Below are 26,942 nucleotides of genomic sequence, written 5' to 3'. Positions count from 1 at the left end.
CCCCCGAATCAGCCATGAGATACACATTGTGAGGTATCCTGTCAAGAGTTTTTATTGGATTCTGGATAAAAAGACCCCTACTCCAATGGATGGAGGGCCACATCCCTTGGGTAAGGGAAACCCCGCCACACACCAGAAGTTCCTGGCCAATGGGGTCTGGGGTCTTGCAGGCACTCGCACCAATTGCTGGCAGCTAGTTCTTACCCCTGGGTGCATCACGGTCAGATGTGTGTAGGGCTTCTCCCTCTCCCTAGTTCAGGGAGTGGGGGCAGACTGGGAGAAGCAGCTCCCACCCAGCAGTACAACGACCTGCTCTGCACAACCCTCACTTGCTGGGTGAGACTGGGCAAGGTCAGGCCCCTACCCATGCCCAGACCTCCCTTACCTAGGCCCCTCTGGTCACAGATGTAGCAGCCAGGAGAGCTTAGCCAGCACCTGAGAACCGGCAGTGCCAGCTTTACCACTGTTCCCAGGCATGGGTCTGGCTTGGAAACATATCTCCCAGTAGCGTCCTGGGGTCAGGGGATGGCCCCAGCCTGGCTCTCTCCAGCAAGCACCACAGTCTGGAGGACAGAGGAGCCAACCCCACCATAAAGACGCCACAGCTGCCACTGGTCCCAAGCAGAGGGCTTTAATGCTGTCCTGGCCCTGACTGGAGGAGTATTTAAAAATGCTGAGGTGGGCGGCTGTGTAGGCCGATCACCATGAGATGTGGGCATCTTGGTGCTTCTTCCTGGTAAAGTCATCTGGGTACTCAGGCCCAGCTCATTCAGCCTGTGTACTTGGGATCAGGAACTGGCCACCTTCAGGTCTGGTCCCCTCAGCCTTCAACCACTGCATCTTCTGCTGGTGCTGCTGCATGGCATCCTGGACTCGGGCATCCATCATCGCCTCAGTGAGGACCCCATCCTCGGAAGCATATGCCATGGCCTGGCAGGAAAAGAGAGTACTGATGCAGGGCACCCAGAGTGGCCATCTGCAGGGGAAAAGTGTCTCCCAGCCCCAGGCTTGCAGAGCGCGCCAGTCACCAGGAACCACCCACCCTGCAGGACAGGGCCAGACCCAGGGATGAGGCAGCCTGCCTGGCCCCACCCATGTGCTTGCCTATGGAGATGCCCTCCAAGACCCTGTAAGACTTCCTGGGGCAGACTGGGCAGACTGGGATGTTGAGTCCACTAAGGAGATTGCTAGCCGGTAACTTCTACCACAGGCCTGTGCTCAGTCTTAGGAAGGGACTGGCCCCCCAGCAGAACACACACATGCCAACATGCCAAAAGCACATGCTTTGCTTCCCTGTGTGCAGGTATGTCCACACATACACGTGTGCTAACAAGTGAATCCACAGCCCAGGGCAGCCACCATCCTTGCAATGCCTGTGGCTTTGCCCACATCCCCCGTTGGTACCAGTGCTATGTTCTCACATCACTGACTTTCTCAATGACTTTCTAAAAACAGAAAGCTTCTAGCTGTTAGGAAGCAGTTCAGCACCCCCACCGTAGACCCGAAAGGCCCCTACTTCAGAGACCAAAGCTCCCCTCAGGCCAGGGCATAGATAACAGAACCACCATATGCCACTGAAGGGCAGGTCCATTTTGATACTGAGGGGAGGGCAGGGCCCCTAGGAAGAGAGCTCCCTGGGAGCCCCCAGAAATTCCAGCTTGGTCAGAGTATCCCACCAGGCTCCACTGCACCTGATCACTGGTCACCCAAAGCACCTGGAAGCTTCCCTGGTGGGAAGGTACAGGGAGTCAGGAGCCCCTTTGAGAAGGCATGTCTGCCCAAGGAGGCCAGGATCCCTACTGGGGGATGGCTGAACATAGTACCACAGAGAAACCTGGGGGGCACCACCCTCAACAGGTCACATCCCTGTGATGTTGTAGGGATCTCATGTGTCTCCTGTCAGGATGTGACCAGAAGGGTACCTCATCTCTGGGATCTTCTCCCAAAACCTACAATCTCAGTCTAACTGTGAGAAAAACATCAGGACAATCTCTGTAACACCTGATCAGCACTCCTCAAAACTGCCAGGATCATCAAAAACAAGAGTCATCTAAGGAACTGTCATAGCACAGAGGAGCTGAAGCAGACATGGCAACTGAATAACATGGGAGACCTTGGAGGGGATCAGGAAAAGATTAAGTCTGAGGTGGAGTCCCCAGTGACATGGCCAATGTGCATCATGAAAGAAGTCACAGCATGGGGGTGGGGGAGGCTCCATGTCATCCTTGCAACTTTCCCGTGAGCCTGAGATTATTGAGACGTAGCAAACTGCATTAAAAACAACAACAAAAAACGGCAAGCTCTGGACTCGATGGCTTCACCAATGAATTCTGTCAACACTTACAAACACTGATCCTCCTCAAACTCTGCCAAAATATTGATGAGGAACACTTCCTAACTCATTCTGAGCCCAGCATAACTTTGGTATTAAAATCAGACAAAAACACCCAATAAAACTACTGAGCAATACCCTCTATGAACAATGATGCAAAATTCTTCAATAAAATACCTGCAAACCAAATCAGTAGCACAGTGAGGGAATTCTACCCAATGACCAGGTGGGATTTACTCCTGGAAAGCACGATCATGGAGCACAGGAAAATTAATCAACATGACGTACCATGTTAACAGAATGAAGAACAAAAACTATACAATCATTTCAATTGATGCAGAGAATGAATTTGACAAAATTCAACACTCTTTCTTGGTGAAAACATTTAATAAACTAGGAATAGAGGAAATTTTCCTTAACTTTCTAAAGGTCATATATGAAGAATCCACACAGCAAACACATTAACAATGGTGAAAGCCTGAGAGCAGTTCCTCTAAGGTCAGGAACAAGTCACGGATGCCCACTCTCACCACTTCTATTCAACATAGTACTAGAAATCCTAGGCAGAGCAATTAGGCAAGAAAAAGAAGTAAAAGGGATCCAGATTGGCAGGGGAGAAGTAAAATTATGTTTCCAGATGATATAATTTTATATGTAGTAAACCCTAAAGATTCTCCCCAAAAGTTAAAACTAATAAATTAAGGTCACTCATTGAGTGAAGTGTCTGACTCTTGATCTCAGCTCAGGTCCTGATCTCAGGGCATGGAGCCCACTTCAAAATTTTAAAAATTAAAAGATATCAAAATTAGATACCAAATTAGATATGCACATTCATATGTTGGAAGACTTAAACTTGTTATGTCCAAGTGATCTACAGATTCACCGCAATCCTTATAAAAAATCTCAATGAAAAAAAAAAAAAATCTCAATGACCTTTTTACAGAAATAATAATTAAAAAAAAAAAAATCCATCCTAAAGGGCAGCCCGGGTGGGGCAGTGGTTTAGCACTGCCTTCAGCCCAGGACTTGATCCTGGAGAACAGGGATCCCTGCGTGGAGCCTGCTTCTCCCTCTGCCTGTGTCTCTGCCTCTCCGTGCATGTGTCTGTCATGAATAAATAAATAAAATCTTTTTTAAAAAAGAAATCCATCGTAAAAATCATATAGAATTCTTTTAAATGAATTTGGCTTCTTAAGGGAGGCCAAATAACCAAAACAGTCTCGGGTAAGATTTTCAGGTTTCATATTTCCTGATTTTAAAATCGACTACAAATCAGTGTGGTATTGGCATGACAGTGATACAGACCAGTAGAGCAGAATGGAGAGCCCAGAAACCCTCACATGTGTGGTCAGATGACTTCCAAGAAGGATGCCAAGACCATTCAAAGGGAAGAGGACAGTCTTTTCAACCAATGTACTGGGAACACTGGATATCCACATGCAAAAGAATAATGGTGGACCCCTACCTCACACCACATACAAAACTTAACTAAACATAAATCACACCAAGGATGCCTGGGTGGCTCAGTGGTTGAGGCCTTTGGTTTATTTAGGGAGTAATCCCAAATTTCCGGGATCGGGTCCCGCATCAGGCTCCTTGCATGGAGCATATTTCTCCTCGCTCTGCCTGTGTCTCTGCTTCTCTTTCTGTGTTTCTCATGAATAAATAAAATCTTAAAAAATAATAATAATAAATAAATAAAAATTAAAAAAAAAAAAAAACCATGAACCACCTAGTTGTAAGACCTCAAATTATAAAGCTACTAGAAGAAAATGCAGAGGAAACTTCCAAACATTGGATTTAGTGATGATTTCTTGGCTATGACACTGAAAGCACAGATGAGAAACAAAACAAATTGAACTATTAGCAAAATAAAAATCTTTTGTGTACCAAAATCTTAAAAAAAGGCTGGGGGGAGGCCACTCAGCTGGCTCAATCAGTAGAGTATATGACTCTTTATCTCTGGATGGTGAGTCTGAGCCCCATGTTGGGTATAGATTACTTAAAAATAAAATCTTAAACCTTTTGTGCATCAAAGAACAGTATCAACAAAATAAAGAGTGAAGGGTAGCCCCGGTGGTGCAGCGGTTTAGCACCGCCTACGGCTGGGGGTGTGATCCTGGAGACCTGGGGTAGGGTCCCACGTCGGGGTCCCTACATGGAGTCTGCTTCTCCCTCTGCCTGTGTCTCTGCCTCTCTCTCTGTGTCTCTATGAATAAATAAATAAAAAATCTTAAAAAAAAAAAAGTGAAAAAGCAACCCATTGAAGGGCAGAAAATTTCTATAAATCACCTATCTGATTAAAGGTTAGTATCCACTATACATAAAGAACTCCTAGGACGCCTGGGTGGCTCAGCAGTTAGGCATCTGCCTTCAGCTCAGGGTGTGATCCTAGAGTTCTGGGATTGAGTCTCACATCGGGCTCCCTGCATGGAGCCTGCTTCTTCCTCTGCCTGTCTCTCATGAATAAATAAAATCTTAAAAAAAAAAAAAACCCTCCTAAAGTTCAACAAAAAATAACCCTATTCATAAATGGGCTAAGGACATGGATATACATTCCTATAATAAAATATACATGCTGAGGGGGTCCTGTGTGGCTCAGGCACCTTCAGCTCAGGTCATGATCCCAGAATCCTGGTATTGAGCCCAGTGTCCCATTCCCTGCTCAGCGGGAAGCCTGCTTCTCCCTCCCTGCCCACTCATGCTCTCTGTCAAATAAATAAATCATCTTTATTAAAAAAAACACAAGAAACAAAACACACATGGCCAGAAAGCACACGAGACACCCATGTCAATAATCATCAGAGAAACACAACTCAAATTACAATGAGACATCACTTCACATCCACTAAGATGGATGTTATTAAAAAAAACAAACAGAAAATAACAAATGTTGGTGAGGGGGGTGAGAAACCACCTTGTGTGCACTTCTGCTGAGAATGTAAAGTGGTGTAACCACTGTGGGTAATGGCATGGCAGCTCCTCAAACATTAAAAATAGTACCTTCACTTGAGCATATACTCAAAAGGAATGAAGAGTGCAGTGTCAGATACCTGTACACCCACGTTCACAGCAGCATTATTCACAATGGCCACTCAAAGGTCCATCTCAATGGATGAATGGATTAATGAAATACATCCACAAGGGACTACAATTCCTCCTTAAAAGGGAAGAAAATGTTGACACGTGCTACAAGACAGATGGACCTGAGGACACTATGCTTAGTGAAATCAGTTACAAAAGGACAAATACTGCATGGTTCCACTCATGTGCATTGTCTAGAGGAATTACATTCACAGAAAGTGGATGTGTGGGTGCAAGGGACCGGGGAGGGGGATGGGGATCAGTGTTTAACAGAGTGGCATCTCAGCTTGGGAAGATGTTCTGGAGACAGATGGTGGTGATGGTTCCACAGCAACGGGAATGCGCTTAAAGTCAAGTATGTACCTTAAAACGGTTAAAATGATAAATTTCCTTTAAAGAATAACACAGTGAATTCCCACAACAGAGTGGTTAAGAAGCAGCATGAACTCCACAGATAAAACCATCATACAAGCAGCAGGGACTTTAGAGTGAGTACGTGAAAGGCCCCTCAAGCAGTCTAGCCCAGGAGGAGGGGCAGAGCAGGCAGGAGCAAGCCCAACCACCAGCACTACGCCCGAGAGCAGAAGAGCATGTGAGCACACTCCTCCTGAGCCAGGGGTACACAACACACTGTGGTACCTCCTCTCTGTCCCTCCCTCTCCTCTCCCATGAGCATGATAGGATGATCTGACATGTCTTGGGCTGAGCTCACTGGTCAATGACTGGATACACCCTGGTGGAGGACTGGACCTCCCAGGGAAAGCATCCCAGGGGCTCTGGGCATCTATCCACTGCCTCCCACACTTGTGTGGCATCTGACAGTAACCAGCTCTCCATCCACTAGGCTTGTTGCAACCAGCTGACATGTGATGTGGGCAGAAAGGAGGTATGCTGGTTCGTGGTGGAAACAGAGAAGCAGGGATGGTTTGTTGTCAGGGCCTGAATGTGTCCCTAAATTCATACAGTGAAGCCTTTATGCCCTAGTGCAGCTGTATTTAGAGTTGGAGTGTCTAAGGAAGTGATTTGATCAATGTTCAAGGAGGTCATGAGAGTGGGGCCCTGATCCTATGGGACAAGCGTCCTTAAACACCAGAGCTCTCTCTGCCACATGACGAGGACAAAGCCAAAAAACAACCATCTGAAAGGCAGGAAGGGGGCCACCATCAGAAGCTGACACCCTGATCTGGGACTTCCTACCTTCGGAACCTTGGAATAGGAAAGTCCATGGTTAGTGCCCCTGGGCTGCAGTACTATTAGAGCAGTGCAAGCTGACAGGTGTCCTATCCTATACCCTGTTGGTTGTGGAAACAGAGCTACTACCCTCATGAGACCTGGATGCTGAGGAATGACAGCTTGGAGCAGAGCACTCAGCTGATCCATGCAGGGAGAACTCAGTCTGGAGCTGTCACAGCAGCACAACCCAGCTCTCTAAGACTAACACAGTCCCTATGTACCCAAGCTACCATGTTCGAATCAAAGTATCTAATTAGCAAAATACATGTTCACTTAAAAGCACTGTTAAATTTCTAATGTTTGGATTGTCATGTAGCCTCAGACAGATCTGAGCACAGACCCCACAGAGGAAGCGATGTCAGCACAAAACTAAGGGATGGTCAGAGACAGGAGCCAGTCAGCACCCTGCACCTATAGGGCTTTTCACTCCTCAGCGATCACCAATCTGCAAATGCTTTCTGGATGGCTGTACTGAGGACTCCTGGGGATCAGCTGGCTCTTCTGCCCTGGGAGTACGGGGGGGGGGGGGGGGGGGGTGGAGACTGTGGACATTTCAGGAGCAAACAGTAGGTGCTGGGAATGACAAGAACTACCCTGGGCTGTGTGCCCTTGGGCCACAGACCAAGGATAAAGTCAACTCGTGTGCTCCATGCTACCCTCAAGACACCACAATAAACTACATGGATCAGACAATCCTCAACACTCATGGTCTCCATCTGGAGAAGAGCTGGGAAGGAGATGCCTGACCCCTTATCAGATCAGATTCACTCTTTCTTCCTCATCTCACTTGCCCTCTGAGGAGCCAGATAGCTCACGGTATGCCCTATGTGCCCCCCATGGTCCCTTAACCCCCACTAACTATAGAATTACCTGTCCCAAATGTGCTAGGACCCAGCTTGGAACAGACTCCAGTGGTTATTGAGACATCAAGGCCTGTGGAACACTGATGCCCATAGGGACACTTGGTTCATTTCCAGGGAACACACATGATTTCAGAGAAGCCCCACCTGATTTGGACTAAAACCACAATGAGGGCAGCCCGGGTGGCTTAGTGGTTTAGCGCCGCCTTTGGCCCAGGGCATGATCCTGGAGACCCAAGATCAAGTCCCACGTCCGGCTCCCTGCATGGAGCCTGCTTCTCCCTCTGCGTGTGTTTCTGCCTCTCTCTCTATCTGTGTGTGTCTCTCATGAGTAAATAAATAAAATCTTTAAAATAAATGAATAAATGAATGAATGAATGAGTAAATAAATATATAAATAAATAAACCCACAATGACAATGAGCAGGCCATAATACGTAAAGCCAGTGATACCTCTCCACACCTTCCCTGCAGTGGAGGCAGAAGCAGGTGGTGGCTGGAAAGTAGGGCAGGGCATCACATCTGTGTGCAGAAAATCCTTCCAACAGAAACACCTCGGGGGAGGCAGGGGTCAGCACCAGCCATCTTCATGTGACTATTTCCCAATGGGCCAAGCTCGCAGCTGTAAGGCAAGTGTCCCCTGCTCACCTGCCATGCCACAGCAAGCTGGGAGATCTCCCGGCCCGACATGCCCTCTGTCAGCTGTGCAATCTCGGAGCACTTCTTCCCGTAGTCAAACTGAGCGAGCTTCAAGCGCCTGGGAAGGAGGAATTCCCACATGATGCACTGGGTGCCTGAGGGACTCAGGGCAAGATTGGAGGTCGAGGAGGGCCCCTTGGTTTCTAAATGAAAGGACAACTGGGGTATCTGCCAGTGACAGCAACCCCAACTGAATGCCCCAATTTTTAAAGAGCCAAACTGCCCTAATATCTGCTCCTGATGCCTGGTCTGCCTTTTTTTACCCCGCTGGGCACCTCTCTTCTTTCTGGGCTATGTGCAGAAAGCAGTGCATGATGCACTGTCGGGGCAGGAACCACGTCCTTCTCACTCAGACCTCCCGCAGGGCCCATACAGCACAGCAGCTGCAGAAATCCTGTCCGGGGTGAGCTGCTAACAAACAAGTGGGAAATCAAAGGAAAGGTGACACGTCCAGGTTAGAGTGTTGTTTCACATCTCTTGTTCGTGTGCTGACCCCTCCCCAGTCAGGTCTGGCTGAAGACCCAGGAGAATGGGTCAAACACTCACAGAAAAAAAGATCTCAGAAAGTCAGACCACATTTGATATTTGGGCTGCAGTCAGGCTAGAATGAGCCACTGGAACAGTGAGGGGTACTGGGGCCACCCGGGTGCAAAGGAGAGAGGCCCAGATAGTGGAATGCAAGGGCTCAGGCAGCAGAGGGACAGCAGGAGCTGGCAGGCAAAGCCCGTCCTAGAACAGAAGACGGCTCTCACTGCCACCAGTGACAGGAGGGATTCAGGTCAGTGCTGCTTTGAGATCTGGCTCCCCGGAGATGGTTAAAAATAGACAGGCCATCGCCTATTTGGAGCACTGTGGACAGAGTGACGAGTGAGGGTGGCCCGGACAGAATGTGGAGGGCTCCCCCATTGCCTGGTGACTTCCGCAGAACTGAGGCCTTGCAGTGTGCTGGCAAGGCGCCCGAGGCTCCCGGGAGTCAGGGTGAGTAGTGAACAACGGTAAGTCCACCTCCAAGACTGCCCAATCAGCCCTGAAGTGAACAAAGCTCGGCCAATGTCTGGCAACTGCCATGCCGGTCCCTTCACTCTCCGGGGCTTGACTGCAGCCTAGATTCCTTAAAAGCCTCAAACTGTTAAGAAACCCTTCATGTGAGACAAAAGGATGGAGATGCTGGTTTGTTGACAGTGGGAGACTAAGTAAAAAACCCAGCAAAAAGCAGGATAGAGGCATGGGGTCCAGCAGGTGAACACACCTGAACCCAATGTGAAACCACAGGCTTAGGACTGGGGTACAGCACCTGAGCCAGGAGCTGGTGGGGTGCCAAGGGCCCCATAGCGCTTGGGCCATCAGGACACTTACTGCTTTCCTTCTGTGGCTGGCTTCAGAACATACTTGTCAAAATACATCCTCACCAGGCGCTCCCGCTCCTCCCGCCCGGGCAGGTCAAAGCGGACCATCTCGTCAATGCGGTCGTTGACAGCCCAGTCAAACTGCTCGGGTTGGTTGCTGGCCAGGACCAGCATGAACCTGAAGCCAGCAGACAGCAGGGGTTAAGGGGCTGCTCAAGCTGGGCACTTGCCCCCAGAGTAGGGGCCTCTCAAACCCATATAGAACAATTTTCTAGCAGAATCTATCTGGTAGCTTTTAACCCAGAAAATGTCAGGAAGGTCCAGCATTGTCCAGCCACCCATCCCTCCCTCCCACACTTCTCTGTGGACCAACAGTCCAACCTGATGTGGTGGCCACATAAGCTGTGCTATGCACAGGAGGAACAGGGAACCCATGGTCTGAGACAGACCTCTGCCCCTCCCCAACCTAATCTACAGGGTCTGGGGTTTTGCTAATTGAGCAGAAGCGCCAACTCAGCAGGAACCTGGACCAGACTTCCAAGGGGTCTGAGCAGGGGTAGGGGTCTCTGCTGGCAGCAGCTGTGGCAGGGAAGGGGGACACATATGACTTGGTGGTTGCACAGCTGAGCAGCAAGGATAGGTGTGCCCCTGGGTGACCAGTGGGCACAGGACTAGAAGGCCCTCAATGATCCAGGAGAGCAATAATAGAGGATTTGTAAGGAGTGAGCCCTTTCCTGGAGCAACCGATGTCCCAGGGGACCTGGCCATGGGGTGACCATCCCAATAGCCCATCGCTGGAGGGCAGCCAGAAACGCCAAGTACAGTGACCTGTGGGTGAGGACTTGCCACCGGGCTGTCCTGAGACTCCCCCATCATGTTTTCTCAGGGGTCTCCACAAAGTACCCCTTCACCCCCACTAGCCCTTCCCATCGCCCTTGGGGCCCGGCCTATTCCAGCTCTGCCCCCCAGCAGGCACGTGAGCTCAAGTGGAACCTCAGTTTCCCTCTAGGAAGGGGCTCCGCACCGGCGGGTGGCCCTCACTTGCTGCTGTGCTGCCCCGTCCGGTGCAGGAATGCATTCAGGGTGGCCCTGAGATCCTCACTTATCTTCTCCTGCAGAGAAAGTTCTGGTGTCAGGAGGAAGGCAGCCAAGGGAAGTTGAAGGCTCCACTCCAACCCTCTGGGAGCCACACACAACAAGGTCTCCAAGAAACTTAACTCCAGGGAAAACTCTAAAAATGCCACAGGATCAACTCCTGTTTCTCAGACCAAATTTATGAAGAAAGCGTGGCTGAGCAGCAGGTTTGGGTGAGACTCTATTGTGAGCGACCAGCAATCTCCCTGTAAAGTGCCAATGTAGCCACTGAACACACCACTCCTGATCGCTCACCTATGCCAGCCAGGCCCAGCAGGCCAGATAGAAGCTTCCAGAATACTTACAGTCGCTCGCTTCCTGAGGAAGGCATCGGCTTCATCCACGAAGAGCAGGAGGCTGTGAAGGAGAAAAGACCAGATGAGAAGTGGGTGAGGGCCACCCAATGCACACTAAGGTGCTGAGCACACAGCAACTGAACTCAGTTTCAGGAACCCAAAGCACCTGCTAATCTCAGTGCTGGTAGGGACCCCAGGCCCGAGAGGGGTATGCCCAGTGCCAGTATTGTGGGAAAGCAACTGGTTCATACTAAACATCCTAATTTGGCAGTAAATTACTGTGACTTCAATGTGTTAATGTAAGAGGCAGGAAGAGGCCTGTGATAAGCACAAGCCACCAGGAATCCATCCTTCAGGTGAACTTCTCCCTCAGATTCCTATCCCAGAGCGTTCCAGTCTTGTGTACAACCATGTAGTTGGGCTGCAGGGAAAGTCACTGACCTCCCCTACCCCCTATCCCGACACCTGGAGCTCAGTGGCCACTAGAAATCTGGACTGCATGCACATGCTTGGGGGCAGCCATCCCAGAAGGGGCCCAGCTCACCCTCGCCGGCTGGTGCTGGCCCAGTCGAAGACCTTGTGCATGGCAGTCACGCCGTCCCGCCCCATCGGGGCCACATCCCCGCCTGTCATGATGGCGTAGTCCATGCCTGAATGCAGCGCCAGTTTCTGGGGGGGGGGGGGGGGGGGGGGGGGGGGGGGCGGGGCGCGGGCAGAGGGCAAAGCATGTTTACTCCCCTACCCTTCACAGCCCGTGTAGACTGAGCTTAGCCCCACTACCAGCTGCTGCTAGGGGTCCCCCTTGCCTGGAAAGCTGGCCCCCCACATGAGCCCTGATGCCCAGCGCCGTATCCGTACAAGCCCCAGCTGCAGCCCCTGCCCATGGCAACCCATCCCGCTGTGTGGCCAAGTGCCCCCACCTTGGCGAACAGTGTCTTGCCGGTGCCAGGAGGCCCATATGCCAGAATATTCCTGTATAGGCTCCTGTTTTTCATGGTGTTCCTCGTTGCTATGGCGATATCCCGCACGCGTGCTTCCAGGCTGGGCTGCCAGGGCACATGGCAGTTTGAGGGACGCTCTGTTGCCAGGATGCTCCTCCTGAGCATCTGGACCAACCCCAAGAGGCAGCTTACCCCAGGTTGGGCCTCAGGCAGCAAATTCTACTTTAGGAATAAGAAGCAGCCCCATCCTATAGAAAAGCTCCCCCAGCGGAAGGGCACCCCCCACCCCAATGCTCGTGACAGCCCCCACCCAGAAGGGTAGCACACTTACACTGAGGACGACGCCCTCTAGTGCATCCTGAGGCTTACTGAGGAGCCGCCTGCTGACCTACAGGCAGAAAGGAGGAACATGGACACAGGCTCATCTGCAGAGCCTATCAAACAGGAATGGAGTGCCAGGCACAACCAGACCACCGCATGGAAACAACTGCCGTGGCGATCACACTCCAGGCCGCACAGGACTGGGCCCTGCTCCCGCTCTAGAAGGGTCACACAGGGCTGGCTGTGGCACTGGGCTAGACGATTTACAGAGAGAGCACACGAGAGCACCACAGCACAGAGCCCAACTCAGTGCCTGATCCCACGACAGTGAGATCACGACCTGAGCTGCAATCAAGAGCCAAATACTAAAGTGACAGAGCCACCCAAGAGGCCCTTCAGATTCTTTACTGATCTTGGGATGACTGGGTGGTGCAGTTGGGTGGTAGTGCCTGCCTTCAGCTCAGGTCATGATTCTGGGGTCCTGGGATCAAGCCCCATGTCAGGCTCCCTGCTTGGCAAGGAGTCTGCTCCTCCCCCCTGCTTGTGCTCTCTAATAAATAAAATCTTAAAAGAAAAAAAAATTATTTACTGATCTTTATTTTTCCAATTATCCACAAGTGCACAAGTGATTGCTTTGGAGATGCAGCCACAGCCCATGGATGGACATGCAACTGGAGTGACATGAAGCTGGGCAGGAAGCCTGGCTCTCCTAGAGGAGGAGAGCAGACACCATACTACTTCCAGCAACTTCTCTCACAGGAGCCCCAGGAGGACAGGCACATCAACAGATCCAGAAGCAACGGAGTGGACTAGGCTGAGGGTCTCTGCAGTGTAAATGTGCACAGGCTCCCAGGACAACATCAAGGAGTAAAAAGCCACAACCAAATCCAATGAGCCAGAGAGAATAGACAGTATTTGGATGAAGAGGGGAAAGTGAAAATACATGTTCACAACTTGGCTGAAACGTCAGAAGGAACTGGGCAGGACATGCCACTCCAGTGAGGACTGAGCCCACAATTACCTGCACAGGGTGTCTCAGAGCCTCCAGCACCGTGATACGAGACGTCTCTCGCACCAGGGATGGCTTCCCCAGCCGGGCTTCAATGTACCGTCCAGCAACAGATGTGGCATTCTTAGCAGAGTAGACTCCGAGGGCCAGCAGTGTCAGCCCAGCCACCTGGAGCGGGGCAGCAGGAAGGTGAATGCCTTCGACCCATCCTGTGCCACACTGTTTAGTAGTTGGCACTGGGCCCTCACCTCATCCCATCCCATGCGAGGTGGTGACAAGGCTGACACAGGAGCATCCCAGCTGGTGCTCGATGTCATATGATTGCAGATATTTCCAGACAGGCAACCTATCAAAAAGCTTACCATAACCACTCTTTCTCAGAAAGCTACTGGAGGATGCCCTCCAGCTATACTAGGGAAGCTTCCAGGCGACAAGAGCCTCAGTTGTAGACAGAGATCCTGAGGATCATGGGGGACAGACCAAACACGGGGGTAGGGGTGGGGAGCACAATCACAGGGCACATAACCAACAGTAAGAAGAGGTTTCTGGAAAGTACACCAACACTTAGAAACTCAACTGAAACATCTTCCCTCCAAGACAACCTGGCCACTGCAGGGGAAAACAACGACTCTTAAACCACAGACACAAGGTTCCAGGAGACCAGATGGTGATCACAGTGACAGAAACAAGGGCCCAAGGGGACTGTGATGGGGGAGGTGGGACTGCACCCGCCCCAAAGTAGCCATCAGCTCCCAAATCTGACATTGCCCAGCATTCTACAGCGACCACCCCTCTATCCATCTCACTGGGAAGGTTGATGATTGACTTAGGAGCAGCTTATCAAACAGGAAGGATGGCCAAGAGGCATTTTCCCCCCCAGCCAGTCCTGTGTCTGGAATCCCTGCTGGCTTTGTCAGGGGGCAGGCCGGGACTGCTAGCCCACAACACCGCCCTGGGCAGGAAGAGATTCCAAACTGAAGATGGACATTAGAGACTCAACTAGCAAACACAGATGTTTACAACAGCTGGAAAGCACTAAAGAGATCTGAGTACACGGGGTACCACAAGACTAGTCAGAATGCTCTTAATTCACCTTAAAACACTTGAGGGGGCGGGGGGCCAGGTGGGGGGGGGCAGTCAATTGAGTGTCTGACTCTGGTTTTGGCTCAGATCATGACCTCTCAGTAATGGAATTGGGTCCTGCATCCAGCTCTGAGCTCAGTGTGGACTCTGCCCAGATTCTCTCCCCTTCTACCCCTCTCCACTGCTCACACGTGCGTTTTTCACACTAAAATAAATAAAATCTTAATAAAATAAAAAATAAAACACTTCAGGGAAAAATGAGTAGTAAAATGGACACCCCAGAAAGGTGATCCCCACAGGAGGCAGGGGATGATGGATGTGTGGTCACTGGAAGTTTTCTTTAAAAAGTTAAAATAGAGTTCCTTTTAGAGACACTGTGGCAAAGCCAAAAGTAGGAAAAGGTGGTGTCACCTGGTGTCAGGACCCCAGGACATAAAGGTTCAGCTACCCCCAAGGTCAAGTCCACCCAGGGCTCCTCTCACTGTCTCCTGTGCCTCAGCCAGTTCACACATCTCTCTCTGTGACCCTTTGTGGATGCTCAGCAATAGGATGCTGCTCTGACCATGCAGCAGTGGGCACTGGGGAGGGTGTGCACCTTCACAGCCCAGACATAGCGAGACGCCTGCAGGTACCTCCCAGAAAGGTCAACCTGCCTCTCCTATCAAAACAGAGGGAGGGCACCCGGCTGGCTGAATCGAAAAAGCACGTGACTCAATCTTGGGGTCGTGAGTTAAGCTGCACGTTGGATGTAGAGGTTATTTAAAAAAAAAGAATGGAGGGATGCCTGGGTGGCTCAGTGGTTGAGCGTCTGCCTTCAGCCCAGGGCATGATCCTGGAGTCCCAAGATTGAGTCCCACATTGGGCTCTCTGCATGGAGTCTGCTTCTCTCTCTGCCTGTGTCTCTCATGAATAAATATTAAAAAAAAAAAAAAAAAAGAATGGAGAGGAAGCAGCATGGCAGCTCACCCAGATGTAAAGCCACACAGCTTTAAAAAAAAAAAAAAAGCCACACAGCTCCTTCCTCAGAACTTCTTGCCACTTTGCTGGGTCTCTGCCTAAACTGGCCCTAAGGGCCTCTGACCACCCGTACATAACCTCCTTCAGCCCTGCATGATGCAGGGTCATTAGAAAGACATCAGACATGTGAGTAGATGGTGAAAAGCCACTGCTTATTTACCAAAACTACAGTAACAAGACCTGAGTTCTTCCTGCAGGTTCATTAGCCTCTTCCTTCCCTGCAACACTCACAATCCAGTGGCCAATTTCAGACATAAGCGGGGAAGCAAGCCCCTGAGGTTTGGAACACCTTTATCTGTGGCTTTCAACTGCGAGCCTCCATGTCCACAGAGAGGCCACTGCAGGGCTGAGCACAGCTCGGAGTGGTGGCCAGGTCTCCTGTGTACAGGCCATGCCCTCCATTACTCAAAGCTAAACGTCTTTCTGAAGTTTCTGAAGCTTCTTTCTTCTTTTTCTGAATAAATGAATTCCACAGTTAAACGAAAGCCAGTAGTTCCTTCAAACAATGAACAGGTCAGCATACTGACTGCACCAATTTTATCACGTACAGCTCTCTTTGTCAATATTGACAGGCACTGACATTTAGATTCCAGACTCTGTGTCACCAGGCACAGCACCTGCGACAATGTGCAAGTACCAGAGTCCCAAAGAAGAGATGGGCAAGGAGGAGGGTCAGGAGGGAGGTAAGCATGCAGGTAAGGGACCAAGGCTTGAGGTAGGAGCTTGGACACAGTGCAGCCAAGTCCACACCAGCTCTGTCCAAAAGGTTTGGATGTGTACCCCTACCCAGATCTGTGCTAGAATGAATGCTGGGTGTCCCTCCTGCATGAACCCTGCTCTGAGCCAAGGGCACCCAAGGCAGACAGGAGGAAAGCCCATTTTCTTCATCTGAACACGAGGCTGCAGTCCTAGCAGCTCCCTGTGCAATGAATGGAAGGATATGGTCAGACCCCCAAGCCAGCACCTACCTCCAGGCAGCCCTATTCTGAAGCCAGAGCAACTGCCCCGCTTACCCAGCCCCAACAGGCCTCAGGCTGCACTACCCACGGAGCCTACACCCACATTTAGCAGGATCCCCACTACCAACCAGGTGTTACTCAAAAGATGTTTGGGAAGAGTGTGACGGGTGCCCTTGTTCACCCTAAGTCACTGGCTGAGTCAGAGAACTCCAGGGTCCATTTTAAGAACCAGTAAAAAAAAAAAAAAAAAAGAACCAGCAGTCAGGTGTGCCTGGGTGACTCCATCAATGAAGCATCTGCCTTCAGCTAGGGTCATGATCCCGCGGTCCTGGGATGGAGCCCCAGGTCAGGCTCCCTGCTCAGCAGGGGGTCTGCTTCCTCCCACCCTTCTTCCCCTCCCCCATCTCGTGTGTACACATCCTAACAAATAAATAAAATCTTAAAACAAAAAAAATCCCAGCTAGCATTCTCACTAGCTGCAGGTTTCCTCACTAACCTTCCCTAGATAGTCCAGACCCTGCTTTCCTCGAGCCACAAACTGACCTCATCTATCACCCCTCACCGTCTCCAGAATGATGCTGGAACTCCGTACAAAGCAAGGCACTTGCAGAAACCACCTCAGAGGTCAGAAGGCCAGGAACGCGGATGCTCAGGACACTCACGGTCAGCATGGTTACTTGCCTCACCCCTTGCTAAGACATCAGTACCATGTGAGCAGGCACCCAGTCACATTGTGCAGCCTAGACGGGTTGGTACAATGCTGGCATGCAGAAGTACTTACAGAATTGGGGGGTTTTTTAGGAATCAGTCCTAGCCAATGCCCTTCCCTCTGCCCTGAGTGCTAAAGAGCTGCATGGCACAGAACATGTGCCTCGAGTCCTACAGCCTTGTTGGCTGCCTTCTGCTTCCCACCAGAGGGTGGGAACCCTCAGAGGCGCATGGTTTAAAGGGGTTCACTGCCACATCTCTGGGACCCCCTGGAGTTTTAGCTGGGCCTCACACCTGAGGCCACCAGATAGATTTCCAGTTACACCTTCTAAAGGGCAACCCTTTTTAGGAAGAGGGAAACTGAAACTCTAGCACCTCCTCCCACATCATCCAGCCCCTCTACCAGCACATCTGCTGCCAGTGTCAACACTGACTTGTTCACGCGCCCTCCAACCAGAGGCTTCACCACATCCTGTTTTCACCAGAGGGGAGAGAGAAGGAACAACGGCAGCACATGCTTACACCTTGGACCTGCTTGGCACACTTCCCACCACTGAGTGCCAGGCACTTTTCACTGCTGGCAGGAGGGAGGGACATGACCCACCGGAGACGCCGACATAGGCCACAAGCAGGAATATGTGGCAAGGATGTTTACCGTGGCTGTCACTTTGTCCCAGTCTGTCACGAAGGTACGGAATCCTTCACCAAACAGGGTGCCAGCTGTCCTGTAGAGGAAGCAGCAATGTGACCAGGGAAGAATGGATCTAGGCAGTTGGCTGAAGAAAGGGCCAGGGCTTTGAAGGTCAGCCCTGTTGGTGAGCACATGGGAGCACCTGTTGAGGCTGCCTCCTGGCACAGGTGAAGGGCCAGAAGACATCTGCGACAGGACTCTGCCAGGGGCCCACTGGGGATTGGGCCTCACCTGATGGACTCCAGGATGGTCTGGCGGTGCTCAGCAGCCTTCAAGCGTATCTGCTCACGAATAATGTCCGCGTTCTCACGCTCAGCCTTGGCCCGTGCCCGAGCCTCGGCCTCCACGCGAAGCATTTCATTCTTGTGGCGCAGTTCCATCTCCCGTTCCACTGTGGCTGCCCAGGGAAACAGCAGGAAGATGGTGTTCAGCCCAGGGTCCCTAATCCCTTCCAGTGAGGCCCCGGCAACTGTTCTCACAGGAGGGAGGCAACACATGGCAGACTCTGTGGGAACACCTAGCCTGCCTAGGTTTCTGCTACAAAGTCCCAACTGAAGGACATGGAGCCCCAAGGAGACCCCATTGGGAGCCTTTGGAATGTTGCTTGCCTACAGCCTGCTTTCCCTAGAAGCCTTTCTTGAGCCCAGGTCAGCTCCAAGGACACAGCCACCCAAACCCCAGGCAGAAATGACAACTCTACCTCTCCTCATGGCCTCCTGCTTCTGCACCGACTCTTCCTGCTTCCGTAAATTCTCCTCATTGAGAAGTTGCTGAGAAGCAGCCACAGAGGAAAGGGAAAAGTTTTCAAAATTATGAAACAATCAGGGGCAGCTGGGTAGCTCAGTCTTCTGAGTGTCAGACTCATGGGACTGAGCTGCACGTTGGGCTCTGTGCTCAACAGGGAGACTGCCTGAGTCTCTCTCCTCTTCCGTCTGTGCCTCCTCCTTGCTTATGCACATTCTCTCTCTCAAGAATAAATAAATACCATTTAAAAAAAATATTATGAAAGATCAACAATCTAAGAGAGGAGATACTCCAACCTGTGGGGAAGCCTCTGTTCCCCTGAGAACTTCTCTGAGAATGATGCCCCAGCGCCTACACACACTATAGCCCTCTACAAGCAAGTTTGAATCTCACCTAGGACATGTGCATGAAGTGGGGGGCGGTGGCACAGGAGCTCATGCTCTAGCACAGTTCTGCCACAGGGCAGACCTCTGGGCATCCCCAGTCCAGTCTTCATTTTTTTTTTTTTTTTAATATTTTATTTATTCATGAGAGACACAGAGAGAGAGGCAGAGACACAGGCAGAGGGAGAAGCAGACTCCATGCAGGGAGCCTAATGTGGGACTTGATCCTGGGACTCCAGGATCACACCCTGGGCCTAAGGCATGCACTAAACGGCTGAGCCACCCAGGGATCCCCCAGTCTAGTCTTCAAAACACTGTCTTTCCCCTATTAGGTTTCCTTTTTTTTTTTTTGAAAAAATTTTTTTATTTAAATTGTAGTTAACACAGAGTGCAATATTGGTTTCAGGAGTAGAATTGAGTGGTTCATCACTTACAACACCCAGTGCCCATCCCATCATGTGCCCTCCTGAATGCTCATCCCCCTCTGCCCCTCCCCTCTTCCCATCCAACAAACCTATTTGTTTGTTCTCTGTTAAGAATTTTTTATGGTTTGTTTCCCTCCGTCCTTTGTTCTCCCCCCTTCCCCCATGTTCAACTGTTTTGTTTCTTAAATTACACATATGGGTGAAATCCTTCGATATTTGTCTTTCTGTGACTGACTTGGCATAACATTCTCTAGCTCCAACCATGTTGTAACAAATGGTAAGATTTCATTCTTTCAGATAACCCAAGTTTCCCTGGGAAATTTAAAAGCTGTAATGCCGTAACGGGTACAGATGTTTGGAAACCACCTTACCATGAACATGTCACAGCCAGGTTCCCAGATTCTCACCCAGAACCCTCAGCACAGCCAGAACCTGGGGGCCGGTGTGTTGTGTGTGTAAAAGCATGCACATGCACGCTTTCCTGGGACCCAGCACTAACGGTTGGTAAAACAACTCTGAATTCTGGCCTACCCGCTGCCCCAAAAGATGCCTGTGCTCTCAGGGAAGACAGAGGCAGCACCCCTTCCATGCAAGTGTTCTAAGCTCACCTGTTGCTTCAACTGGTCCTCATAGCGCTGCCGGGCCAGCTTGTCTTGGTACTGGGCTCTCTAGGGAGGAAGAGGGCAGTGTGAATATGGCTCAGCTGGAAAAGCTGGTGTATGGCCTGAAACCAGCATAAGAATCCAGACTTTACTGGGTGTTGGCCTCAGAGAAGCCACCCACCTCCACCTGCTGTTAACGAACACACACACACTTGGGACTCGTGTGCTCCCCATCATACTGAGCACTGACGGATCCATGGGTTTTTGAGGTTTGCACAAGGTCATCCCAGAGCCTCAACGAGGCAGTAACTAACCCAGACTGAACGTTGGGACCCTGGTGTGCCCCCAAAGTGCTCCACCCTGGCCCCCCTGTGCCCATGTGATCCTTACAGCCTGGTGTTGCCGTGTCTCCTCACTCAGAGTCTTCCTCCTTTCCTCAGCCTGCACGCGGATCTGCTCACTCTTCAGCTGCTCCACAGCAGCCTCGTATTCCTATAGAATATACCAGCCGCTGCAAGCCTAGAGACTGTTGGGGCCTCCTCCTCAGGGCTCTGAGCTCAGGGCTCACAATGCCTCAACAACCCTCTCCCCTGTGGGCTCCAAAGGGGCTGGACAGGAGCAGGCGGTGTGTCCAGAAGACATAGCCTGGACCAGCACCCTACATATCTGCTGGCCGCTTGGGCACCAAGCCCCAGGATGACCCAGACCCACAGGTAGGGAAGCACCAGGGAAACAGACAGGGTGGGCCCCCAAGGAGCAAGACAGTATCCTGGGAAGTCTGTCACTCCCTTCCCCAACACTGTTTCCACGGTGCCTTATATAATGTGCTCACTTTTTGATTATGCTTTACAACAGCCAACGGTGGAGGGCAGAGCCTGTGCCTTTTCTATGCTTGCTACATGCTCAGCATAAAGGTCCTGCCGGATGCAGAGAAACCAGGTCAGAATCTCCCTTGGGGAGACCAGATGGTCCTCACCTACACCAGCCCTTCCAGGTAGTTCTGCTAGAACTCGAGCCACAAATCCACTGTGTCTTTGACCTCCTCCTATTTCCCTCTTAACCATAAGCAAGAAAGCAAATTCGAGAAAGGAGAGGTCTGAAGCACCCACCCTGTGCCTACTGCCCACGTGCACATTCTTTCCAGGTCCTTCCTCTGCCGCAGGGATGAGGCTGACCACTGCCAGCACCACACCCACTACTTACCTTTAGCTTGGACTGTTGCTCCAGCTGCAATGTCTGCTCCTGCATCTGCGCAAGACTCAGTGCCTCCTTAGCATGTCCTGTAGGGAAGAGGAAGAGAGCAGGTGTCAGGACACTGGAGCACCAGGCGAGCATTCATGCGTGCCAAGGGGCTTTCAGGGAGACCACAGCTAATCTCAACCACAAAACACATGTTCCCACTCTCATTCCTAGGCCAGATCTTGTTTGGTGACCCCACCCTCCAAAGACCACAGCCCCTTCTTGTCACCTATGTCTGCTCCACCCCCAACAGAAAATCCCACATACAAGATCTTATCCTCCTCGCCCCCACCCCCACCCCGGTAGCTGTCACATCCTGGAGAGCTATCAGAAAGGCTATCCCATGCTAGTTGAGAGTAGGATGGTCAACACGGCAGTCATTTCCCAATTAAACAAAAAACAATGGGTGGCTACAGTACCATATTTTTCGTGGTAGGCCCATTTCTTTTAAGTCTCTATTATCTATTATTATTATTACTCTTAAAGTTATATTTATTTATTCCCAAGAGACACACAGAGAGAGGCAGAGACACAGGCAGAGGCAGAGGGAGAAGCAGGCTCCATGCAGGGAGCCCAATGCAGGACTCGATTCCGGGTCTCCAGGATTACACCCTAGACTGAAGGCAGACACTTAACCGCTGAACCAATCAGGCGTCCCTCCAATACCTATTATTATTAATCTGCTATCAAACACACACAGGTAATACAAAGGATTAGGAATAAACAATTATGTTAGAAATAAGCCAATGCACACAGAGTGATGGCTCTTCACAGACTTTGTGTTATAAACACATACGTTATAAATATCTTTTTTGTGTATCTTATTCATAAGGCATAATTCATATCCATCAATACTTGGCTATTCTGGAAAAAACTAATTTCTGGTGCTCTCCTTGCCAAAAAAGCCTGTGCACCCAGCTTCTTAAATATTTCAGTGATGACACAGTTCTCCCCCATATACAAGGTTTCACCATAAAAAAATGTTCTAATACATAACAGCATGGAAAGAAGGTAGGGAACCTCTGTGAACCCAGTTCCCTGACACTACAACGTACATAGCTTTCTCCCTTTGCAGACCTCACATCTATCCTTTAACCCCGGTGTCATGGTCTGTGTTACTTTTCGAAGCCTTTAAACCCAGTACCCATCACACCCAAGCTGCAGCAAACACATCAGTAATTAGAGCATGACTTCTGTGTGTAGTTCTATAAGCAACCCACACATTGAAATGGACGTGGAAGTCATGGTGTTCGGTCTGTTAGGGCAGGCGGTATGGCGAGAACATACTGCCTAACCCTGGGAAGTACCTTCAGAGCCAGTCCAGACTGGGCTGACACAGCCTCCACAACTCACCTCAAGGCTCTTCCCTAGGGCCCTGGTGATCAGAGGTGCAGGACACCTGAGGACCCGCCCCCAAGGAGAGGCAGCACAAAGGCACCAGGTCCCATACCCTGCACTGTAAATCTGGGAAGCCACAAAGCTAAAGCTTGAACAGACTTTAGGAGCCCCTTTAACATAAATGACACTTGACCAAGAGGGAGTGAGAACAACAACAGTGCTCATCCTGATGCAGCATACAGGAGCGTGGGTGCCACAGATCAACAATGCTGAGACTAGGTCCTAGCTGCCCTTTGTACTCACAGCATGACCTTTGGCCAGTCAGGTTAACCTCACCTGAAAACAGAGATCTCTCAGCCACTGACTGTCAAAAGAGGGGAACAAAAGAGCACGTAACCTCAGCACAGTGCCTGGCATCCACATGCCCCACCAAGCACAAGCTACAATTTCAACACTACCGATGATCATTTACCGCCTTGAAATCATCCTGTAACAGGAGTGGTGCATTCCAAAGCATTAGTTTAGTACCCACTACAGGCAAAGTGCTCTTTTACACAACCACCTTCATAGGGTTATACAGGAATGCGGACTGGAGCACTCAGGTAAGCCTAGAGACCTAGGGAATGAAGAAGCATCAGGCTGGGCCAAAAGGACAGAGCAAGTGGTCATACCACAGGAGCAGCTGAGGACATCTTAGTTTGCTTGGAGACAGTAGTAAGGTCAAATGAACAGCCTGGGCCTAACCAGGCAGGCACTGCTGCCTATGAGCTGAGCATGCCACAAAGACGGGTTTGCAGAGGGGTTGTTGAGTAAAGGGGCATGAGGTGGCACCCTGGGAAGAAGTGTTTGGGTACAGAAGGTGATACGTCAGGGTAAAACCTCTCCCACTGGCTAGCAGTTAGGCCAGGAAGATGGCAGGAACAAAAATGAAGGAGGGAGCACCCAGATGACAGAGTTGGTGGAGCATGCGACTCTTGATCTCAGGGCTGGGAATTTGAGCTCCACATTGGGTGTAAAAATTACTTAAAAATTTTAAAAAATAAAATGAAGTAGGGCCCACACTTAGAATAGAATTGCTAGATGTAGAGACTGATGGAGGACCATCACTTCCAGACACTGGCCCCTGGGGACTCTGAAGAAGATGCTGCTTGGTGGAGAAATGAAGGTGTGGTCATGGGAGAGCAAAAGCCAAGGCCCTGAGGACCAGGTGGAGTATATTGTGGGGGAGGAGCTCTGTGGCTATTCAGAGCCATAATTCCACGAGGAAGGGTCCCTGCGTACCCCCTCTTAGACACACTCAAGGCTATTCACCAAGGCCCATATAATTACATGAGTTTGGAGATAGTAGGATTCAGCTTCCAAGAGTGAGAGAACTTTGAAATTCTATGCATGACTGAGTGGAAGAAATGTCCGAAGAGCTGGGCAGAAAGATTTGCCCCAACTAAACCTCTGACAAGAAATTGAGTCATGTGTCAAAAATCTGTCTTCTGGGCAGCACGGGTGGCTCAGCGGTTTAGCACTGCATCCGTCCAGGGCATGATCCTGGAGACCCAGGATCGAGTCCTACATCAGGCTCCCTGCACGGAGCCTGCTTCTCCCTCTGCCTGTGTCTCTGCCTCTCTCTCTCTCTGGGTGTCTCTCATGAATAAATAAATAAAATCTTAATTAAAAAAAGAGAATCCTGTCATTATCTGAGGTGCCCTGATGCCCAGCCCAACCAGGGTTTCTCAAACTACCCTGGTAACTGAAATTACCTTGCAAACTCAATACACGTGGTTTGGGACCAGTGGTGTTCCAGCTAGGCCTAAGGAAGCAGGCTGTCCTAGGCCCAATCCCAAACATGTAAATGTTTTTAATGTTCCTCCGGGGATCCTTGCACGAGGGTGTTCTCACAGCCCCGGGGAAGCGCAGGGACTGAACCACGAAGTGCCAGGCCTCCCCCTCCTCAGACTTCTGTTTACACCTGTTTACAACGTGACTTCTCCATACAACCTCGGAAAAAAAAACTATCTCTGTTCAAACAAAAGTTTGAGAACTATTGTGTTCTTCCAATCAATATTTATTCTGCACCTTCTGTATCCTAGGTCCTCACACCCTTACCCTACATCGTAAATCAAGTCGTTAACCCAATGTGATAAAAGAGAGTGGGGAAGAAAAGACGTGAGTTTAGTGAAGGTCCAGCAGATAACGGTGCCTAGAAGGCCTGGGTCAGGATGGCCGGGACAGACTGATCTGGTGGTTTTACAGACCCCGCCTATCGGAACGCTAATGCTTTCCAACGAGCACACATCTGCTTTATTTTCCATAAAACCAGTGGCCCTCAACTGCGTGTCCCTTCTCAAGGGGAAAATTGCTAACAACACTGCACTCGGCTCCCAGAGTTGGCCGGGCTTCGGCCACGTGGCTGCAGCTCCCCTGGTCGACAGTAACTGAGGAACTCCAGCCCGAGCACCTGCCACCTGCGACCTCTCAAAGTTCGTCTGCACCATCTTCCTCACCAAAGGACGCGTGGCAACTGGGAAGGTGCTGGTACCCCACCCTCCCCGCACGCACGGCGGCTTCAGCCACCAGGCTGATTCCCGCAGAGGGGTGTCCCCACCGGGCAGGTTCGGCGGACACAGCTGCGCACCTCTCCTGCGCCCAGGGACCCGGCACGCCCGGCGCTCGGAAGGCTGGCCCCCCGCCCCCGCCGCTGCACTTACTCGAGTGCTCCAGCTCCCGCGCCGCCTTGGCCGCACGTTCCAGGCCCGTGGGGTCAAAGTTGCTCCATTTGTCCTTGGGAGCCGGCCGGTCCCCCCCGCCGCGGTCTCCGCCGCCCTCGGCCCCGGGCTGAGCGGGCGGCAGGGACAGCGGCGGCCCCGCGCCCTCGCCCTTGGGGCCCTTGATCCCGAAGAGCCAAGACATGGCGCGCGAGAGCCGCGCGGCACTGTCGCCGCGGGGAGCTCTGGCGGAGCTGAAGCGTGCGGATGCGGGCAACCTCCACGCGGAGCGAGCCGGTGGTCAGAGGGCCTGCGCAGGCGCAAGGACGCCCCTTTCTCCCAGGCGACGGAAGCGCAAGAGGGCCACGTATGGTGGGGCGTTCCGATTAGCCGCGGCTCCGTGACGTCACCAGCCTCGTCGCCACGATTGCCCAGACTGGCCCTGGGGGCGGGCCGTCGAGGGGCGGGGCGAATCGCCTCGTTACGGGGACCGATCAGGGACAAAGTCGGTTGGTGGACGCACGTGTCCTGCTGCTGTAGGCCTCCGCGCTATCCCAATGGAGCCGGGGCGGAGAGACCGGTGCCCGGGAGCCGGAGCGGGGTTCGCGTGGTCCGGGCAACGTGGCATAGGGAGAGCCTGCGGAAAGCGGCCGGTCGGGCGGAAGCCGGTGGGGCTCCGGGCGGCGGAAGACAAGCTCCTTCAAGGGGCCTCCGCAGAGCTCCATCGTCAGTGCGCCTGCGATCTTCGTGCCGCAACAGGGTGGGTGAGGATGGGATGGATACGGATCTCAAGCCCAGGAGTCCCACGACACGGCGCCCTCCGCGGAGGTGGAGCCTCCGAGGCTGCGTGCCGGCCCCGCCCGGGAGTCCGAGGACCGGGGCCGGGGGAGGGTGGGCGGAGAAAGCGCTGCTTCGATTTAGCAAAGTTCGCTTCTGGGGCCAACATCTGAGTTGCCCTTTTCGTCCCCTTGACGGGCCGGTGAAGTCCCAGAATGAGGGGGAATCCCCCCCCCACACACACACTAGATTGGAGAGTTTCTTTCTTTCTAATTAAGATTTTATTTGTTCATGAGACGCACAGAGAGAGGGGTAGAGACACAGGCAGAGGGAGGAGCAGGCTCCATGCAGGGAGCTTGACGTGGGACTCGATTCCGGGTCTCCTGGATCACGCCCTGGGCTGAAGGCGGCGCTAAACCGCTGAGCCACCCGGCCTACCAGATTGGAGAATTTTGAGCCTGGGTGAAAATATGGGGAAAATTGGGAAGCCTGGGTGGCTCAGCGGATAAGCCTCTGACTTTGGCCCAGTGCGTGACCCTGGAGTCCCGAGATCGAGTCCCACATCGGGCTTCCTGCTTCTCCCTCTGCCTATGTCTCTCTCTTTTTTTTTAAACTTTATTATTTTTATTTTTTTAAGATTTTTATTTATTTATTCATAGAGACAGAGAGAGAGAGAGAGAAGCAGAGACACAGGCAGAGGGAGAAGCAGGCATCATACAGAGAGCCTGAGGTGGGACTCGATCCAGAGTCTCCAGGAACAAGCCCTGGGCTGCAGGCGGCGCTAAACCGCTGCGCCACCAGGGCTGCCCTGTCTCTGTCTCTCTCTCTCTGTCTCCCCCCCCCCCGCCCCCGTGTCTTTCGTGAATAAATAAAATCTTAAAGAAAAGGAGGGGAAAATTAAAGATAATTCTGTAATCTTTCACCCACCCACTTAGAGAAGGCTAGATGAGTTTCCCAGCCAGATCCCCTCCCTGTCCAACAGCAGTGGACCAGCACCAGCTGCACCTTCCACAGCACCCCGTA

The 26,942-nt window shown here is 51.5% G+C and overlaps 1 protein-coding gene across 1 annotated transcript; it reads right to left on the bottom strand.

Annotated features, from left to right (window-relative positions):
* Window positions 1–36: 36 nt before the first annotated feature.
* Window positions 37–25,462, bottom strand: LOC121500367 (ATPase family AAA domain-containing protein 3). Its single transcript, XM_041772027.1, has 16 exons — window positions 25,146–25,462; window positions 21,070–21,146; window positions 20,257–20,358; window positions 19,873–19,932; window positions 18,413–18,482; window positions 17,944–18,109; window positions 17,677–17,746; window positions 13,267–13,422; window positions 12,256–12,312; window positions 11,904–12,029; window positions 11,528–11,652; window positions 10,993–11,044; window positions 10,595–10,665; window positions 9,564–9,731; window positions 8,157–8,265; window positions 37–930 (listed from the first exon to the last, which is right to left on the bottom strand). Exons 1-16 carry the CDS (start codon window positions 25,345–25,347, stop codon window positions 766–768), a joined length of 1,776 nt encoding a protein of 591 aa, XP_041627961.1. The 5' UTR covers window positions 25,348–25,462; the 3' UTR covers window positions 37–765.
* Between the last annotated feature and the right edge of the window lie 1,480 nt (window positions 25,463–26,942).

Source organism: Vulpes lagopus, chromosome 10, assembly GCF_018345385.1.
Source record: "Vulpes lagopus strain Blue_001 chromosome 10, ASM1834538v1, whole genome shotgun sequence".
Classification (NCBI taxonomy): Eukaryota; Metazoa; Chordata; class Mammalia; order Carnivora; family Canidae; genus Vulpes; species Vulpes lagopus.
This window is presented reverse-complemented; position numbering and strand designations above follow the sequence as displayed.

Excerpts from the sequence above, each read along its gene's own strand:
- LOC121500367 (XM_041772027.1), bottom strand. The coding sequence starts at position 25,347 with ATGTCTTGGCTCTTCGGGATCAAGGGCCCCAAGGGCGAGGGCGCGGGG. Across the intron at positions 20,359-21,069 it reads AGCAACAGTCCAAGCTAAAG|GAATACGAGGCTGCTGTGGA; the intron begins GTAAGTAGTGGG and ends TATATTCTATAG. Across the intron at positions 19,933-20,256 it reads AGACACGGCAACACCAGGCT|AGAGCCCAGTACCAAGACAA; the intron begins GTAAGGATCACA and ends CTTCCTCCCTAG.